General features: G+C 36.7%; 1 protein-coding gene across 3 annotated transcripts in view; it reads right to left on the bottom strand.

Moving 5' to 3' along the window:
- Positions 1-20,705, bottom strand: part of LOC121372628 (arginyl-tRNA--protein transferase 1-like) — a 29,512-nt gene extending 8,807 nt beyond the window's left edge. For 2 of the 3 annotated variants that reach the window (XR_005957958.1, XM_041499054.1), the window contains exons 1-6: positions 20,602-20,705; positions 10,608-10,671; positions 9,562-9,980; positions 7,751-7,902; positions 6,908-6,997; positions 681-845 (exon numbers count right to left, since the gene is read on the bottom strand). Coding sequence is in view for 2 of the 3 variants with exons in the window: in XM_041499054.1 (XP_041354988.1) it covers positions 681-845; positions 6,908-6,997; positions 7,751-7,902; positions 9,562-9,980; positions 10,608-10,671; positions 20,602-20,698 (987 nt within the window). In the remaining variant the exon portion in view is untranslated. Of the gene's footprint in view, positions 1-680; positions 846-876; positions 1,039-6,907; positions 6,998-7,750; positions 7,903-9,561; positions 9,981-10,607; positions 10,672-20,601 lie in introns of all 3 variants that reach the window. The other variant, XM_041499056.1, reaches the window with a different exon arrangement.
- Positions 20,706-20,959: the final 254 nt, after the last annotated feature.

Below are 20,959 nucleotides of genomic sequence, written 5' to 3'. Positions count from 1 at the left end.
ATATACATGTATGTCCAAAATAAATGTTTTCTCATAGTGTATATTGTTTGGATATTGATAAATGTATTTACTTTACAATCTGAAAAAGCTTAAGTTGGTCAAGTGAAAGTGCTGTCAACACTTCGGTCAAGTAAAAATATTTTTTAAGCGCGAACACTGGTTAGATGATGATTTGATCATTTTCTAAGAAGGATACTAACGTTTTGTATAAAAATGGATCTAATATACATCAAATACCTTTTATGAAAGATCAGTGTTTGATGAAAAACATCCTAGGCCATACGACCTTCAAATAAAAATATGGGATATAACTCTCATGTCTTATGCAGTCATTGAGCAAATAAACTGCCAAAGTTACTTCATGGATGTCCGATACTAGTGAATACAACTAAGATGTTCCAAATAGTCAGAAATCAATTTATTATTTAACTAATTCGCACTTCTTCACAAAGAAGATATTACTTGTTAAAGGGACATTAACGACTAGGTTGGTTTGTGGAACGGCTGTAATTAACCTTAGCTACAATTCTTTTGTGGAACGGGACCCTGTTGTGTACCTGCTATTTTCAATTGTAATTGTCCAGTACTATTAACAGTTTTAATAATTCTCTATTTCTTATACAGTTACAAAAATCCCCATTTCATTTATCAAATACTTTTTTTAATCATTCACAAATTACCTGCAATGGTGACTCCACCAAAAACTGAGAAAAGTCACGCAGAGTACATTCATTTTCTGGTTCCTTGTGGATTGACATCTGATATCTTTTAAACAATTTGTACGACTCCTTACGAAAAGTCGACAGAAATTCTTCCGATGGTGGACAAGAACGTATAAGTTTTATCTGGCAAAAGAGAAAACACCAAAAGGGTTACCTGGAGTGGAGAATCCACTAGGAAACTCTTGAATTGCTTTTCGGTGGGTTTGCTGGGCGGGTCGCCATGAATTGTTGTCTGATATTTTAAATAAACCTTATACGCCTCATCATGACTGTCAAGAAATGCATGCGTGATGGGACAAGATTGTATAAGCTTTACCTGCAAAAATCAATCGGATAAGGTGGCTTTTTTTTGTCACAAAGCATATTTCATAAAAGTTGTTTCCCAAAATTAATAGTTAACCCAACAAAAAATACCACACTAAAAATCATCAAATATCTTTCATAAATATAAAATAAATATCTTAATGAAAGAAAAAATAAAATAAATTATACAGTAAATTTTAAAGTGCTGTTCCAGATACATGTATATGATGTATTGAGCTATATCAATCAATATATTGTTTAATATGATTAGAAAATTAAAAAAATATATGTATTTTAATTATTATATTCCGGTGTATTTCCGATTTAAAAATATTATCCTGAAAAACAGAACCAGCTGAATTCGTTTCGGGAATTTCCATAAGATTTGATCCGTGACGTAACGAAGGGAACTCCTTTCGATAGCCAGCACCATTGTTCATTGCTTCTTTTGCATTTATTATGGTTAAACGGTGTGCTGTTGGCGGCTGTAGCAATACAAAAACCAATGAATTTAGCCTTCACACATTTCCTAGTAATGTTGCTGTGAGAAAGCTGTGTGTAAATGCAATTGAAACGACGTGAAAAGTCTCGACTGGAAGAAAACTCCGAGACCGTTGCGACAGTAGTGGACTCTTTAGTTTCAATTCGTTTCAACTGGCTTGTCACTTAAGCGAGACATGGGAATACCATGTGTTATGGTTTTTAAAAAAGATGATGTACCAACAATTTTTCTGCGACAACAACACAAAAGAAGTGACAACATGCCGATGTCATTCACACTGAAACGACCTAGGGGTGCATATTGTCAGCGTCCCAAACTGCATTATGCTTCCAACTCCATTCAGTTTGTTTTCTTATGCACGATTTGTGCAATCAACATCCAATTTGTGGTTGTCTGCTTCTCGTTCATTTGTGAGGTTTTTCTTTACAGTTTGAGAACATTTTCAGTAACAATAAAGTTCAGACAAGTAAGTATCTATAGTAGCCTAGTCCTTCCCATCCTCCTGCAAAATAATTTCAGTTTGGTTTGACATAAGAAGAAAAGTAAAAGTGTTTTGGAAATAACAAAAAAATACTATTTTTGTATGCAACTTAGAAAACAATCAGCTCAGAAATAAATAACTTGTGGTAAATTCCATTGTATGAAAAAAAAGGTGTTCCCTGCAGGACAGACTATAAATACAAAACTTTACAAACTCCTAAAACCATTAATTTTACTATACCTTCCCACAGGGAACACCGACTGTTTTTAAAATTGCACACAAAAATAGCTGGGTTTTTTTGTTTTTTTCCAAAACACTGTTAAAGTTTTTCTTACGTCAAACCAAACTGAAATTATTTACACAAAACACATCTTTATAGGAGAATGGGACTGACTATAAGTTGTTTTTATTTATTCTTTAAAGTTACCACCTGACTCATAGAATTTAGGTGTTATTTATCATCTTTTCTTCTACATCACAAGTACTAGAACATATAGTGTAGCAAAATAATTTGCATGAAAGGCTTGAACAAAACTGTCTCCCACGACCATTTTCGTCGTCATCTGTCAAGCCGGTGGTTCTTCGGTAGACTTACCAGGTTCAAACTTATAAGGCATTATTTGTTGTGTCACACAAATATTAGTCCAGTCATCATTACTACACTATTCATCATCGAAAAAGAAGAATCGCATGACAATTGAGCCTGGCAGTCACTGTCAGTCCCACTTTCGCTTGCACTGGGAGTCATCTTGTGGTAGGTTTCTGTGAAGCGAGATCCCTTCATTACGTTTGCTAGTTACAGGCAAATGTTTTTACCGAGAATTTTACTCAGTCATTTCCGGCAGTGTTCTACAGGAGTGATTTTTTAATACTATTATGGGGCATTTTTGTAATTATTGATTTACATATTGGTTTAAAATATTATTGCAATGAATTAAGAAGGCACTTAATTGCAAAATTTTATATTTTAGTGTATGGACTGGAACAACATTTTAACTTACCTATACATGGGTGACAAATATTATATATACTCTTCAAAAGAAGAAATGCAAAACCACATTGTCGTAACATTTGGAGAATTGATTTAATTATTGAATGGTGAGTCCGATAATTACCAAATGTTGCAGGATTGTTCACAATTCACTCTAGTCCATTGTGAGTAAGTGATAGGACACACCACCAAGGTCAAGGTCATCTGGAGTCAATACCGGGTGTGTTGACAACTGCCTGGCACCGCCTGCCCATTGAAGCAACCAGAGTACGGATGACGTCCCGGGGGATGGTGGCCCACTCGGCCTGCAAGGCTGCTGCCAGTTCGGGAAGGGTCTGGGGCTGTGGTTGTCGCTGTCGGAGGCGTCGGTCCAACTCGTCCCATAGATGCTCAATTGGGTTCAAATCCGGAGATATCGATGGCCAAGGAAGGACATTAATGTTGTTGTTCTGTAGGAAAGCCGTTGTGAGACGTGCTGTGTGAGGCCTGGCGTTGTCATGTTGGCACTCTGCGTTGGCGTTGGCCATAACTGGAACAATGTGTGGCCGGAGGATCTGGTCAATGTAGCCCTGTGCATTCAGGTTGCCCTGCACGTGGACCAGGTCAGTTCTGCCAGTGTGTGAGATGGCTGCCCACACCATGACACTACCCCCGCCGAATCTGTCCACTTACTGCACGCAGTTTGCCGCATAACGTTCACCACGACGCCTATACACGCGACATCTTCCATCATGACGTCGGAGCAGAAATCGGGACTCGTCACTGAACCACACCTGTCTCCATCGCAGTTGAGGCCATTGTCGATGAATCTGGCACCACTGCAGTCGGAGTCGACGGTGTTGTGGTGTTAAGATGACACCTCGAACTGGACGTCTGGCACGAATTCCTACCTCACGTAGGCGGTTCCGTACGGTCTGGTCGGATATCCTGCGCAAACCTGGTATTTCTGCGGCTGTGGAGGTGGCAGTAGTCAATCGTTCCCGAAGGTGGCGTACCCGGATGTAGCGGTCCTGCCCGGGGGTAGTGACCCGTGGTCGACCGGATCTAGGGAGGTCACGTGTTGATCCATGTTGCTGGTAACAGTCCCACAGTCTGGAGATGGTGCTTGGGGACACATGGAATGCCCTGGCAACGGCCGTTCTGGATTCGCCTGCGTCTAGTCGGCCGATGGCATTGTTTCTCTGCGGTTCACTGAGACGTGGCATGTCCTGGATTGTCAACTGTCGGCCAGATACAGAGGCCAGGCAAGCGAACACCCTGCACTTTTATACTGTCGGTGTTCATGTTGCACGTGCAGACAACGCACGTGCAGTGGTGACATGGTTTGCACGTGGCTGCGTTTTTGCGAATATTCACATTTTGGAACTTTATTGTACAGTAGCTGCGTTTTATCGAATGTAACCGTGGGAATGTGTTTGGGACATGCAATGACCTTATATTCACAAAGCATGAACCGGTAGGAAACATAAAATCGGAGTTATAACCCATTTGTACCCTTTTGCATTTCTTTTTTTGAAGAGTATATATATATACTACTCAAAAGAATTTAAGGGTCAAAAATTTATAACCAAATAAGTTTCTGAGTGTATTAGATTGATGATGTAAACTACACCAAAAAATTTATTTATTGTTCCATATTTACAAAAAACCACAAATAAACGTCACTGTATACAAGAAAGTCACATGACATGCTGTTAAAGTTGAAGGTTGTCAAACATGGATTTTACACATTAGAACATTCGTTTAATAGTGTGTGAATCCACCCCTGGCGCGAATACACTCGACACATCGTTGCCTCATGCTGTTGATCAGACGTCTGAAGAACTCTTGGGGAATGGCCTGCCACTCTGCCATAAGAAGTTGACCCAGATCATGAAGGTTGGCCGGAGGGGTATGGTTATCCCGAACTCTCCTGCCTAATTCGTCCCAGGCGTGCTCTATTGGGGCCAAGTCAGGCGAATATGCTGGCCAATCCATCCTGGCGATACCTTGTTGTCTGAGAAAGTCTGTTACCACCCTGGCGCGGTGGGGTCTGGCATTGTCATCCCGCAGAACTGCCCCGTCGCCAATCTGCTGAAGGCCTGGGAGAACCAACGGCCGGATAATCTCATTCAGATAGCGGATTCCATTCAGATTGCCATCCACCACATAGAGGGGGGTCCTGTGGTGGATAGAGATGCCGCCCCACACCATGACGCTGCCACCACCGAACCGGTGACGTTGTCTAACGTTAACGTCAGCGAAGCGCTCCCCAGGACGTCTGTAGACACGAACCCGACCGTCGTTGAACTGGAGACTAAACCTGGACTCATCAGTAAACATCACTCGACCCCACTGAACACGTTGCCACCGCAGATGAATCGTGCACCAGTGACGTCTGGCCGTTCTGTGACGTGGTAGGAGTGGTGGTCGAACAGCCTGGTGACGGCAGCGTAGATTATTGGCTCTCAGACGATTGCGTATGGTTTGATCAGACACTCGAGTTCCAGTCGCAGTCCGCAGATTGTCACGTAATCGGCGTGCAGTGGTTGTGCGTTGACGTAGAGCCATATTGGTGATGTAGCGGTCCTCTCTATTTGTAGTGCTTCAGGGTCTTCCCGAACGTGGACGATTTCGAACAGAATTCGTTGCCACAGTCGGCCAACGACACTCTGACTGACACCAAGTCTCAGAGCAACATTTCTTTGCGTATTGCCATCCTGAAGCCAAGCAATAGCCCTTCCTCGATCTTCGTTAGTCAGTTGAAGTCGTACCATTGTCGAATTTGGAGTGTGCACCGTACACAAACGCAAGCTCCAATTATACGGAAATTCAGCATTGGGAACATGGAATACACGTGCAAAGCGTGCAAATGAAGCGCTTTGTGAAAAAGCAAGTTATGGGCACTTAGCAGACCTTTCGCTTTCGCCTAATTTACGTGCAAATGTAAGCATGTTTTCGCCATTAGAACTAGTCGACAGTGTCAATGACAGTGGATTTTAATTCATTTATGGGTTGCTTAGACCCACTTTCGTCAAAATGGAACAATACCATGCGTGACATTATGGTCTAGCTAATATAATTGACATTCAGAAAATAATGTCGAAAATATCGTCTGACCCTTAAATTCTTTTGAGTAGTATATATTTTAACAAAATTAAGTTTTACAGTTAAATGAATGTAAGAAATACTTTTATATTTGTTGAAAGACCTTAAATGTTGGGGAATTATTTGATTCAACAATTCAAGAATGAAAATAGAAAAAAAAAAAAAAAAAAAAATTGTCAAAATATATCAGATAGCCCGCTCCGACACATAGCCAGCATTAGCGTGAGCAGTTAACACCTGATGATGAAAACAACAGCCATTGTCACCCAATGATCTTAATTACCGATATGTGCGGTTAGCTTGCATTGTTATTTTCCCCCCGAGTGTTAGCTTATACTTGCAAATTAGTGAACACAATTAGTGAGTTGTTTTCACCTTTAAAATGTCATGACTGAATTAGTATCATTTGTGACTGATTAGGTTAGATATGGATATAGCTGGTGCAGTTTACATGTTCATCAATATAAACAGTTCAATTAAATTTTGACATACCATGCTTTTTTTTAAATTTTTGTCTCAACATCAGATAAGCTGCTTTTGACAATAAATGGTTATTGCGTTAAAAAAAAATTGTATAACCCGCAGCAGCAGATAAGCTGCAGGGGGGCAATTTTCGCGCTATACACATAAAATTATGGTACCTTAATGAATGTAAGAAATATTTTTATATTTGCTGAAAGACCTTAAATGTTGGGGTATTATTTGATTCAACAAGTCAAGAATGAGAATAGAAATGATTGTCAGTTAAAATGGTTGATGCATTAAGAAGATCAACAGTACTACAAAGGTATTACTTGAAAATGCTATCTGTAAAAACCTACCTCCAGTTTGTGTGCAACACTTTCAGCCTTCTCTGGTTCAGCAAGGTACTCCTCCACACTTTTACGTTCATTTTCTCTTTTTAACATTTTCTAAAACAACAAATTTCTTAACTTGTGGTGATTAAAATATATTACCAAAATGAATATCAAGCACCTTATTTCAGACTTCTAAGAATAGAAAATTTGCATAACCCATTTATCGTTTATGCAAAAATAAATTCAGGTAACTAATTTAATTTTTGCATAATCCATCACATCAACATAAATAATGTGCGGGTCCTCATCTAGAATTGAAAAAGTACGAGAAGTGACTTCTCCCTAACCTGGTAAAACAGGAGAGAAGTGTGATCAAAATAGGCATAGATATTATTTATCAACCATCATATTCCAAATTATACACTCGGATCGTAATATTTCGACATCAAATACTACTACTTAAAATAAAATTTAATCAAAACAAATAGTACTAAGTAACTGATAATTAATGTGTTGCTGTTATGTTAAAATGAAAGTAATAATGAAATCTATACAAAAAAAGATGTAAAAATTAGGAATTTTTACACCAGAAAATATAGAAAATAAGTAGTCATTCCAAGAAATCAGGCTTGCCGACAGACCAAACTAACCATCGGTAACCGTTTGAAAACTTGAAATCGGCTAACATCTGTAAGGCTAATATTAAAATAGTTGCTTCTCTCTCTAACCCAGGTGTCCTTAACAAATATCTTTAACTTACTCCTTTTCTATCATATTTTTCTTTGAGTTTCTTGTTTAAAATTCAGTATAGCTATATTAATCATAATTTTGGTTTTTAATGTTTACTGACTGGTTTATTCTAGTTACCTTACTGTTACTTGGTGATATCTCAGCAGTAGACACAGAGTCTGTTTGATCCTCAGAAACCGATGACTCCACGACCAGCTTTTTTTTCTTTTTTTCTAGCCGGATCAGCTTTGCTTTCCCACATTTTGGTTTATTTGGATCAAGTCCCACACCTATCGAACATTGAATTTGAAGATCAGACAATATTTAGCATCATTTAAAGTTTGATCTGAAATCTTAAAACTTCCATTCAGATTATAATTGCAGTCAACAATAAACTACAAAATAAACAAACAAGAGTAGACATTTTAACCGAGTGTTAAATTAATACTAGACGTCTGGTAATACTATATTAGCCAGCCTAATGAAACAGTGTTAAATACTAGACGTGTGATAACACTATATGAGCCAGCCTAATGAAACAGTGTTAAATACTAGACGTGTGGTAACACTATATGAGCCAGCCAAATGAAACAGTGTTAAATACTAGACGTGTGATAACACTATATGAGCCAGCCTAATGAAACAGTGTTAAATACTAGACGTGTGGTAACACTATATGAGCCAGCCAAATGAAACAGTGTTAAATACTAGACGTGTGATAACACTATATGAGCCAGCCTAATGAAACAGTGTTAAATACTAGACATGTGGTAACACTATATGAGCCAGCCAAATGAAACTGTTAAATACTAGACGTGTGGTAACACTATATGAGCCAGCCTAATGAAACTGAGTGTTAAATTATTACTAGACGTGTGGTAACACTATATGAGCCAGCCATATGTATATTTTTCTCGAATTTTTATAAAATCCACTAGCCATGGGATCAATAATTTTAGAAATTTACTAGCCATGATTAAAAATTTACTAGCTCTACATTACTTAAAGTTAATATAATTTTACTAAATACTAGTAATAATCAAATATGTTACCAAAAGAGGGAGATGGAGCTTAAAAACACTAACACTGGGGGGGTTGGGATGTGGGCAGGATATTCATATTTAAAAAACAGGCATGGCAATAGTAGTTATTTTCTAGCCAAACACGGAATATCACTAGCCATGAGAGTGGAGCTACCATAATCTAGAAGCCCTGTGTAAGGATACTCTGAATTAAAAACATGTTTGACATGGACTTGATGAGTGGTAAAACAAACTGTATGTTGTAATCATGTATTTTTAATTCTTAGGCAACAGGTTAGGGATCTTTTCTGCAGGGGAAATGGAGAATGCTATATGAGTGGCCATTAAATACCATTTATCTAACAAAACATTTGTTTCAAAACATCTCATGAGCAAAAGAAGTTGGATACAAATGTGGTATCTATTTCTTACATTCTCAAAAACCAGGGCCCACATTTTTATGCTATCTTAGCACTACGAAATCGTAAAACCATTGTAAGCTACGATGTCACTATGGCATGTGTTGTTTTATGACTTTTTAGCGCTAAGATAGCTTCAAAAACCGTCTTTAAAGTTTTCCAACTTAAAATTATTTACAGCACTGGCAATTAACACATAGCAATCAGTTCCACATTAACCTATATGTCATAGATCAATCAATTTCAATTGTACTTATTTCCTTGGAAACTATGGCTGTGGCTGCGAGGTCATCACCTAGGAGCATGTCTTTAAATCAATAACACATTTGTTATTGCTGTGTGATATCAAAAAATATATAACTCCAATGGGTGTGAAAAAAAGAAAAAGAAGATGTATGTGTAATAAAACATATTACATGGCTAGACATGGGACAAAACAAGCTGCATGTGTGGTAAAATATTTTTGAAATGTGGCTTAACACTAAAGGGGACATGATGAAACATTCACCTGGTTTGTATGTTTTGCCTTTCCTTGCGGTTGCTACACCGTGTTCCGATGCCACTTCCGCAGACTGTTTATCTTCTGTAAGACTTGTCTTCGCTGTCGATTCCGTCTTGTGTTTTACGCTGATGCTATCACCAGACTCATTCTGCTTCTTGCTGCCTTTCAACCTGAGACTCGAGGCATCCAAGTCGGCTAACACTTGACTCGAGCGTTTCGTCTCATTGTGGTGAAGATCTCGCACACACGCCTCGTGATCTGAAGAGCTCTCTCCTTTCTTTATGCCATGGATGAGGTATCTGTTCACCATCTTGATGACTTTCTTTTGACTTTTACTTATACTGAAGTTTGGGGCATCCATCCGAATAGTCTGCATGGGACAACACGCAATACTCAGCGTTGGTTTGTAGCAGTAGCATCCACTTCTAAAATTAAACAACAGAGAATTGTAAGATTTTTATTTATTTTTAACAACTGTAGAATTATTTTACCCAACCTTGATTCTTGATAGGTAGTATATGTGTGTGTGGTGTGTGTGTGTGTGTGTGTGTGTGTGTATATGCACAAGATACATCTACATGGATTATTTATTTAAAGTGTTGAGTAAAATTTAGTTGATCTTGCACTTAGTTTTTAAGAAACTGAACTAAACACCAAATATTTAGCATGGACCTACAAGTAGACAGTAAATGTAAAACATAATGCAAATGGAAAATCTACGGTACATGTACAGGGTATCTGGTTGAACCCATCTGCTGGTTATACCAATGAATTCTAATGATAATGAATTATTTTCAGTCCATTCAAGTATACACTTTTACTAGTGATTTAATCCATCCACGGTAAACTATTTGGTGGTTATGCCCATTTTAATAATAATTATTTTCAACCCATTTTAGTATGCACTTTTACTACGTGATTCAGTCTATACATGCCTTCTCCATCCACTGTAAACCATCTGGTGTTATACCCATGGATTCTAATGATAAATATTTAATTATTTTCAATCCATTCTAGTAAACACTCAACTACGTGATTCAGTCTATACATGCCTTCTCCATCCACGGTAAACGAGCTGTTCATAATCCTCTACAGTCATGGTGTGTGCCCACATGCCTGAAATATAGAGAATTGTTAGTTGTTTGCTGTAAACAGTATAATGGTGTAATAATGTTTAAAAGGATAAGTTTACATCAACTTGTGTTAGGAACTGGTTGGAATTTCATTATCAATCATGTGGGTGGGACGTAGCTCAGTGGTACAGCACTCGCCTGATGCGCGGTCCGTCTAGAATCAATTCTCGTCGGTGGGCCCATTGGGCTATTTCTCATTCCAGCCAGTGCTCCACAACTGGTGTACGTACTATCCTGTCTGTGGAATAATGCATATAAAAGATCCCTAGCTGCTAATCAGAAAGAGTAGCCCATGAAATGGTGACAGCAGGTTTTCTCTCTCAATATCTGTGTGGTCCTTAACGATATGTCCGACGACATATAACTGTAAATAAAATGTGTTGAGTGTGTCATTAAATAAAACATTTCCTTCCTTCTTCCTTCCTCACTGATCATCAGTTATAATTAGTTGGCACCAACTGATCAACTTTTGATTACACAATCGGTTAGAATTATACTTTTTTTTATAGGAACATAAGGATTTGAATGACAAGAACCATGCACCTATTTTGTGTTAAATACCAGGATATAGAGCCTACAAATGGCTAATTTGATCGTTTAACTATTTAATATATGTTGTTCTTTATGTACATGTGAAAATAAACACCAACACCAACATATATACATCAATTCCATCATCAAAACTGGAGGTACAATTAGAGTTAATATTTTCCCACACAATCGATTATGGATTTTTATAATCAATCATCATATCATTTGTGCCAAATCAGTGTTCTACGCTCCGCTTTATAACCTACTCTTCTTTGGCTAGTGGACAAAAAAAGTTTACTCACCAAGCTTAAAATGTTACAAGCCACACTACTCTTTTTGTATCATTTATGCATGTGTTGTAACCATTTAAACATTATACATGACTTATGCTGCTGGATTAAATAAATAGTTTGAAACAATGAAATTGTTCAGTTTTCACTCAATCATGAATTTGAAATTAGGACCATTTCAGAATTGATCACATGAGGGAGGTTGGAGGGACTGTAATTATAATTTTATGCCTCACATGACTGCTTTTTTTTCCCCCTACGCATCCTACCGTATAGCGCTTTGTGTCAGTATTATCGTCATGCCGAAGCCACGGAAACTGAAAGTCAAGTTTCATTAAATATTCTACGGTTTTTGGCTGGCTCTGTTTCAGTTTCAGCTGCAGATTTCTCAGATTGATTTGATTACAATGTGTATAGTATGAACAGTGAGTGAGCAAACCTTACTTGATTTTGTACTCACGTTCTTCAATCGAATGCAACCACCACTATGTACCATAGTGAATTGGTTATGTATAGTACAATACAGTATTCAGAACTTCTTTATTACATACATGATCCAGAAATCCATATCAATTGAGATATTCCAAATGGTTGTGTGCATTAAAATAATACACCAATCGAAATATCTGGATTGCTTTCGCGATAAGTTCCGAATGGTACCGAAAATTAATACGGAATTCACAGTGATCAATCGGACAACTTCGTAAATAACGAAGTGTTCCGACTGCACATGACAGGACTCTGAACGTACATGGCAAATAATTTAACTTAGACGTTACGGTTTTTGGAGTCAGTCGCCAGATGGCGATGACAATAAATTCAATCGGTCGCCACGTCAACATTTTGGTTGCAACGTAGAACACTGCAAATAGATTTTTTAAACTATTATTATAATCGATAAGTAGTACATTAATAAAGTCAACCCACTAAAACCCAGTCAAAAGAGATCAATGGTGAAATTTATGTGGTCAAATGCAACAAGCTATCTGAAATGTAATTCATGTTTTGTGATCACAAATGGCTAAAATAAAATAAAAAAGGTGGACATTAATAATTTAATATTAAATAGGTAAAACTTAAAAATATGTCACATTTATATATATGCTGATGGAAAATTGCAGGTGTGTGGTACTGATGGCCAGAAGAGATAAGAACTTGCTATGGTTACCAAGACAAGGACTGGAATGTTGAGGACAAAAATGAAATAGAACTCAAAAGTAGGGAAAGGAGAGAAAAGGTTTGGGATGGGTGGAAGAATAGTTCGCCCATATGCTGGCATGTGTAAGGGAGCACAAGCAGCTTGATCGGGATCGGTAGCAAGCATTGGTTGGCTTTGATGCTATTGAATTTGCAAATGTCCTGTAGGATTAAAGACAATAGAAAATGTTGCATAATTTCTTGAAGGTAATTTTGACGCATAATTTAGATTGGTTAATCAAATTTGAAAATGGAGCTAATTGGTTGATTTCACTTACAGCAGGCCCATACGCAGGGGGATGCGAATGCACCCCCCATAGTCTGCTGAGGTCCGTCCGTGGATGTGTAAAAAAAATTTAAAATAGTCCGACGATGTGACAAATTTACTTCCCAGAATGCAGGAAAATGCATCTTCTGCAATCTACATTTTTTTTAATTTCCGGGGGGGGGGGGGGGGGGGGGGGGGGGGGGGGGGGGGGCGGGACCCTTTGAAACATTGATTACGCATACCCCCATATAAATTTCTATGCACGGGCCTGTATAGTCCATCCCATCCTCCTACAAAAATGTTTATGGTAAATAATTTGATTTAAGACGAAAAGTTTTTAAAAATTACTATCGGCTCAGAATCAAATATATAACTTGTAGTTAATTTCATAGCATGAAAAAAAGGCTTTCCCTGTGGGATTGACTATATTTGATTGAAAGGTACCATCAACGTCTCAAACTGTGTTCACCTAACGACCTATACACGAATACGATATTTACTGAAATACTGTTCTACATTTTTTAGATACGATACATGAAACAAAATAGATTGCAATCAGTTAACATAAAAATTCAACAATGAATCTGTTACAATGTGGACGTAAATCAAATCCATTCTAGTAAACAAAAGTGAAGCACCCTCCAGTAAACTGGAAAGAGTGTAACATTTTCAACTGTGTTCAGGCACAGGTGTTTGCAAAATGTATCGTAACGCGCATTTGCAGTTTGTCATTTTTAATTTTTAAGGCCAATATATGAAAAATTATATGTTTCTTAACTATGCACAATTGATGAACACTTTATTTAATATTTTTTTAAAAGGAAAACTTCAGTTTGTCAAGAATTCTGGTCTGTTCTGCATTTTACTAACATCCATCGCTTACACTTGATGTCAATACTGTCAATATTAGTGAACAGACTGTACAATACAATTTGTTTATGAATTGATTCTTAATTAACACAATTTATAAACTCAAAATTATTTACAACTGTTATGAATTGATTATGAATACTATTCACTACAATAGAAAGAAAGAAAGAAATGTTTTATTTAACGATGCACTCAAAACATTATTTTATGGTTATATGGCGTCAGACATATGGTTAAGGACCACACAGATTTTGAGAGGAAACCCGCTGTCGCCACTACATGGGCTACTCTTCTGATTAGCAGCAAGGGATCTTTTATTTGCGCTTCCCACAGGCAGGATAGCACAAACCATGGCCTTTGTTGAACCAGTTATGGATCACTGGTCGGTGCAAGTGGTTTACACCAACCCACTGAGCCTGGAATGTCACTTTTCAACTTCCATCATTTTACGTTAAAGATAATATTAAACATAGCTCCCTCACTCTCGTGATCATTGATTTTGTGCTGGATGATCTCTGTATTATCAATTTGGTATACCCTCTTATTCCTACACATTTGAAACACGTTTTTCCATGGGCTGGACAGTTACCCCTGTGATGAGACTTGACACATTTTCCACATATCTGTTTATTAGGTGGTTTACAACTCTTATTCGGGAATCCCCTTCCCAGGGTTGGGTACATATAGTGTGTGGTGGGTTTTGGTACCTGTGCATACAACAGCATTAACATTTGAATTTTCGACATTATTTGAACTACATGTAGTAACAACACTACCAATTTGTTTAACTTGTTCTTGAGAAAGTTCATTGGCACGTATAATCTTAACAGCTTTGTCAAGATCAAGGTCATCTTCACGCATTAAATGTTCTCTAGTTTTAGGACAGTTCACACCACGATCTTGTATTAAACTTTGTTCAAGTGTTCCATATTCACATGAACTAGAGATTTCAAATCTGTTACCCATCTCTCGACTGGTTCAGTGCAGCCTTGGTACGGACTGGTAAAGCGATCACATTCAATTGTTAGGTTCTTTTTCGGGTTACAGTAATACTGAAACTTGGAAAACAATGGTTCAAGTTTGTTCTGTTAATTTTCTTCAAATGTAATTTTAGTTTATTTTCTTCAAATGAAAAAGTGTTATATATCTCCCTTCCTTCTTCTCCAATCAGAAAGAAAGAAAGAAAGAAAGGTTTTATTTAACGACGCACCCAACACATTTTTATTTACGGTTATATGGCGTCAGACATATGGTTAAGGACCACACAGATTTTGAGAGGAAACCCGCTGTTGCCACATAGGCTACTCTTTTACGACAGGCAGCAAGGGATCTTTTATTTGTGCTTCCCACAGGCAGGATAGCACAAACCATGGCCTTTGTTGAACCAGTTATGGATCACTGGTTGGTGCAAGTGTGGTTTACACCTACCCAATGAGCCTTGCGGAGCACTCACTCAGGGTTTGGAGTCGGTATCTGGATTAAAAATCCCATGCCTCGACTGGGATCCGAACCCAGTACCTACCAGCCTGTAGACCGATGGCCTGCCACGACGCCACCGAGGCCGGTTCTCCAATCAGATACAGAAACATTGCACACTTCTGTTCCTCACTCTTTTCATTCATTACTGCAGCCATGACCAAGTGTACGGATATCTCCCATCTATACGCCACTTATCTGCAACATTTTCTCCATCAAAACACATTTCTTCAGGTGAATTGATTTTATCCATCATTATTGGATGCTAATGATCTTTTCTTATTAAGAAGTATAGAACAGTTACGGTTTTGGGGTTTTTCCAGCAGAAACTATTCACGAGTTTTGCATCACATCTAAGTATTACATCTGTATTCCACTAAGGAACATTACGTCACTTGGGGACAGTAATAGTTTGTTTAAATGTTAATTTTAATCAATGTAAACTCACTCGACACAGTCACATTGGCTAACTTCGCTAAAGTTTGTTTAGATTTACTCACAGAATATCCAGCGTAAAGATATTGCCGGCTAGTGCGGACATGCGCATTCAAATTTATGCTATGTAATTTTTTTTTTAATTTAAAGTTCACCAAGAAAATCAGTTGTTTCACGCCATTCCGACGTCTTCACTGTTCGAAACTTCAGCCAAAATGTTCTTAGACTGACACCATGTTGTTATCTCTTAGAACATCAAGTAAATAAACTTGTTAAATTAAACAAGATTAACAACGCCAACAAGGATCATCCATTTTATTAGAACGCCATAACAACATGCACCGAATGTTAATTCATTTCCCTCCATTTTAAGTAAATTTCTACGAGTCATGTGGACCCAATATTTCGGTAATTTTAAGGAATAAACAAAAATGACTCAGTAAAATGAATGGTTTTAGGGGTTTGTATAGTTTTGTATTTAGATACTTGTCTGAACTTTATTGTTAATGGAAATGTTCATGCACTGTGAAGAAAAACCTCACACCTGAACGACAAGCAGACGACAACAATCGGATGTTGGTTAGAATTGCAAACTGTGCACGAGAAAACAAACTGAATGGAGATGGCGCATAACGCAGTTAGTGGACCTGATAGCTCCTTGCTGGAACCTTTTGCCGTTTTGGGATTGGGTAGAGTGAGCCGGTATTCTTTTGTCCGACTCCCTCTGAGTGTGTGTGCAAGTGCGTATTAGGGAGCCAGTTGGCCCGCACTTGCTAATATTTATTATTTATTATGAATCAGCAAAAAAGTATCGTCACGGTCCGTAACTGTGTTATGCTTTCAACTCTGTTCGGTTTGTTTTTTCGTGCACGGTCTGCTTGTCGTTCATTTGTGAGGTTTTTCTTCACAGTTCGTGAACATTTTCAGTAACAAAGTTCAGACAAGTAAATATCTAAATACAAAACTTTACAAATCCTTAAAACCAATAATTTTACGAGGTCGTTTTTTTTTTATTCCCTAAACTCGTGGAAATTGAGTTGAAATGGAGGAAGATGAATTAACATTCAGTGCGTGTCACATGCTAGACCAACAAGGCAAAATCATTTAATTTTGGTGATTTTAAGAAACCTATTGTTAAAATGTGTTTTCAATTATGAAATTCGATCTGCAAAAGGTATGCTATATTTGTGTGCTTCTACTGTAATGAATATTATTTATAATCCATTCGTAACAATTGTAAATAATTTTGAGGGTATAAATTGTGTTAATTACAAATCAATTCATTTGAAAATTGATATTTTACAATCTATTCACTGGTATGAACATAATGCCTAACTGTATTGACATCAACTTTTAGCGATGGGTATTGGTAACAGGCTGACCGGACCAGATCGCGTGACAAACTGAATTTATCCTTTTTAAAAAATATGAAACAAGTTTTCGTCCAGTGTACATATTTCAAAAACATATATTTTTTCAAATAGTGGCCTTAAAAATGGAAAATGACGAACCGCACATGCGTGGTACGATACTTTTTGCAAATGCACATTCCTTACCTTTTGAGAAACAAAGGCGAGTGAAAAATCCCACACCTGAAAACACTTAGGCGAGTGAAAAATCGCATTCGTCAAAATGCTAAGGAAAGTGAAAATCAAGCATTTATTAATTTAGTAATTAGTACATGTAAATGTAGACATATGTTGCAAAAATGAACCAATAAACCAATAATGTTTTCTTCTAATTTTATGTTGTTTGGTTCATTACTGTAGTCTGACTTCTTTTCCCTTTTCAGGAATGGAGTTATAGTTTATTAAAAAGTTTCAGGAGTAGTACTATAGAAATATAATTATGACATGTATACACTGATGCAGACCATTTGATTTTTTAATTACAATATGTACTATTCAGATAATTTGATGCACACAGTTATATATATATACCTTTTCAGTGTTAGATGGTTTGATGAACGTGCAGCTAAACATATATAGGAATCAACTTGTCTTGAATTTGATTATTATGTACAACGAACATGATTAGGATAGTTTGGATGGGGAAAAAACACTGGTTCTGAGGAGGTTCATGAACTACGACCCAAGCATATCAGGGGTGCACTACTGACTCATATTATTAAAACATTAAAAAAAAATTATAATAATAACTCGTGAAACGTGGGCCTATAATTACTTCAATTGATAGTGATAGTTGGGACATTGACATTCACGTGGCATTTTTAATTCAACAATTACGCAACCAATCTCCCTCCCTCAACATTTCACGTCATTTAACCTACCGCTACAAGTTACGAACAGTTCTGACGGCATTACGTCATTGATCTAGAATGGCCCCAATGTTGTTAATAACAAAATACACAAACTCTGAAAAAATCTGTCATTGCAAAGGATTTTATTCCAAACGTGGGATACCATAATAAAGATAATAAAAAAAAAACTATAATTTTAGACACCATCATCAATGCGTAATAAGTTGTCAAGCAGACCATCGTGTGTGTGCAGAATTCCAAGAGTAAACATAATCTGACCCCGATAGCTCTGATTTGTTAATATGCCACAGAGTACTGCACATCAAATCATGTTCCAGTCACATGGTCTGTGACTTTCTAACAAACGAAACAAAAATTAGTCAGAAATGATCATTGATTACTGTTACTATAATGTGTACATATATACATATCTAAATAACATATGCACATTTATTAACCTCTGGCTGAAATACAAATATTTAAATGAAGTTTTATTTGATTTTTTTTAAAGATAAAAAAGAAAAATAATAGACGTAAACAAAATACCTAGGCTTATTCCTACATACCTATTATCATTTTGTTTTCTTCTTTTTATTATTCCGTCTAATTAATTTTTTTATTTTTTTTAAAGAAAGTATAAAATTACATGATTGCCATTTTCGGGAACTCACGTAAGCTTTGTAGGCTAAGAGTTAAGAACTAATCGAGACAATTTTACCAACTTCGCTGATTTCCGTAACGAGTTCATTTGTGTAGGCTACAGAAGCCACTATTTAATTCAATCCCATTTCTCTTTTTGTCATAAAACTATATGAACAGTATAAATTAGTTATCCTTATCAGAAGTTGTGACCTATTACCTTACAAAAGTGGACTGTTTCTAATTAATAATAAATTAAATAGACAAAGAATTTTGATCGGATTGGTATGTCTTCGAAGATGTCTATTAAACCTGTCTTTTCGGATTTGTATAGCAAAGATAAGTACCAGTCATATATTAAAATCTTGCATGGATGCTACCGTTCTCGTAACATTTTTTTCTAGTATTATTAAACAGATCTTTCTATCAGCTACATAAGGTAAATAGTGGCAATCAATATACAAAATTATTTTACGTGCGCTGTTTGTTAAGTGTAACGTGCATTATTTTTTACACTCACCAGATTGAAATTACATGCGCTGTACGAGCGCGATCGCACACCTTAAAAAGCAAGGTCTGAATGCATACCCCTGAATGCAGTTAGAAACATTGCACTCTTTCCTGTTTACTGGAGGGTGCTTCACTTTTGTTTACTAGAATGGATTTGTTTTACGTCCACATTGTTGATTTTTTTATGTTAACTGATTGTAATTTATTTTGTTATCACGTATTGTAACTGAAAAATGTAGAATAGAATTTCCGTAAATAACGTATTCGTGTTTTTGTCGTTATGTGAACGCAGTTTGAGATGTCGATGGTATATCGTCAACGTCCCTAACTGCGTTATGCTTCAAATTCCGTTCACTTTGTTTTCTCGTGCACGGTTCGCTCAATCAACATCCGATTTGTTGTCATCGGCATGTCGTTCATTTATGAGGTTTTTCTTCACAGTTCAGGAACATTTTTATAAACAATAAAGTTGAGAAAATTAAGTATCTAAATACAAAACTTTACAAACCCCTAAAACCATAAATTTTACTAAGTCGTTTTTGTTTATTCCTTAAAATTACCGATATCGGGTCTACATGACTCGTAGAAATTGACTTAAAATGGAGAAAGATGAATTAACATTCGGTGCATGTCACAAGGCCAAAGAATTTAATTTTTACGATTTTTAAGACCCCTGTTGTTAGAATTTCTTTTCAATTATTATATTCGATCTGCAAAAGGTATGCTACATTTTTGTGCCTCTGTTGTAGTGAATAGTATTCATAATCCATTCATAACAGTTGTAAATAATTTTGAGTATATAAATTGTGTTAATTTAGAATCAATTCATTAAAAAAATTATATTTTACAAATTATTCGCAGGTATCAACGTAATGCCTATCAGTATTGACATCAAGTGTGAGCGATGTGTGTTGATAAAATGCCGACCGGAACCAGAACGCTTGATAAATTTAATTTTTCCTTTTAAAAAATTAATAAATTAAGTGTTCGGCAACTGTGCATACCGTAATTAAGAAACATATGTTTTCATGTAGTTGCCTTAAAAATGACGAACCGCACATGCGCAGTACGATACTTTTTGCAAACACATGCGCCTGGACAGTTAGAAATGTCACACCCTTTCCTGTTTAACGGAGGGGGTTTCACTTTTATTTATTAGAATGGATTTGTTTTACGTCCACATTGTAGATTTTTTACGTTACTTGATTGAAATTTATTTTGTTTCACGTACTGTAGCTGAAAAATGTAGAATAGTATTTCCGTAAATATCGTATTCGTGTTTTTGTCGTTAGATGAACGCAGTTTGGGACGTCGATGGTAACTTTCATTCTCTTGGCCTAAAACTTGTAAAAGTGCTACAAAAAGGTTTGCGACAAGATCAGACTATATATTCCCATGAAATTAATTATAATACTAGTTATAAAAAAAAAAGTCTACCATGAGAACAATTGGTGTTATCTGAACCACAGTAGCCACAATGATGGCCGTCGTTGCCAGGAAAATATTCAACGACAGAATGATCGCACGTCGCCATGATAGCATTTGTCTACTGCTGGTTTTTTAATGTTCCGCTTATTATATTGAGTTTGACAGACTGCCAGTTGATTTCAGGTTCCAATGTACCAAATAAATTCATATTGCCGCTGAAGTTAACGTTTACTAATAAAACTGATGTAATATTATATAAGCAGCGTTACGTATCAGTCAACTCGACTTTTATGTGTTATACAGTTTTCTTACACACCTGTTGGTGGGAACATCATGCATTATTTATGATAACACATAATTGTTTACC

The sequence above is a fragment of the Gigantopelta aegis genome, chromosome 4 (assembly GCF_016097555.1).
Source record: "Gigantopelta aegis isolate Gae_Host chromosome 4, Gae_host_genome, whole genome shotgun sequence".
In the NCBI taxonomy this organism is placed as follows: Eukaryota; Metazoa; Mollusca; class Gastropoda; order Neomphalida; family Peltospiridae; genus Gigantopelta; species Gigantopelta aegis.
This window is presented reverse-complemented; position numbering and strand designations above follow the sequence as displayed.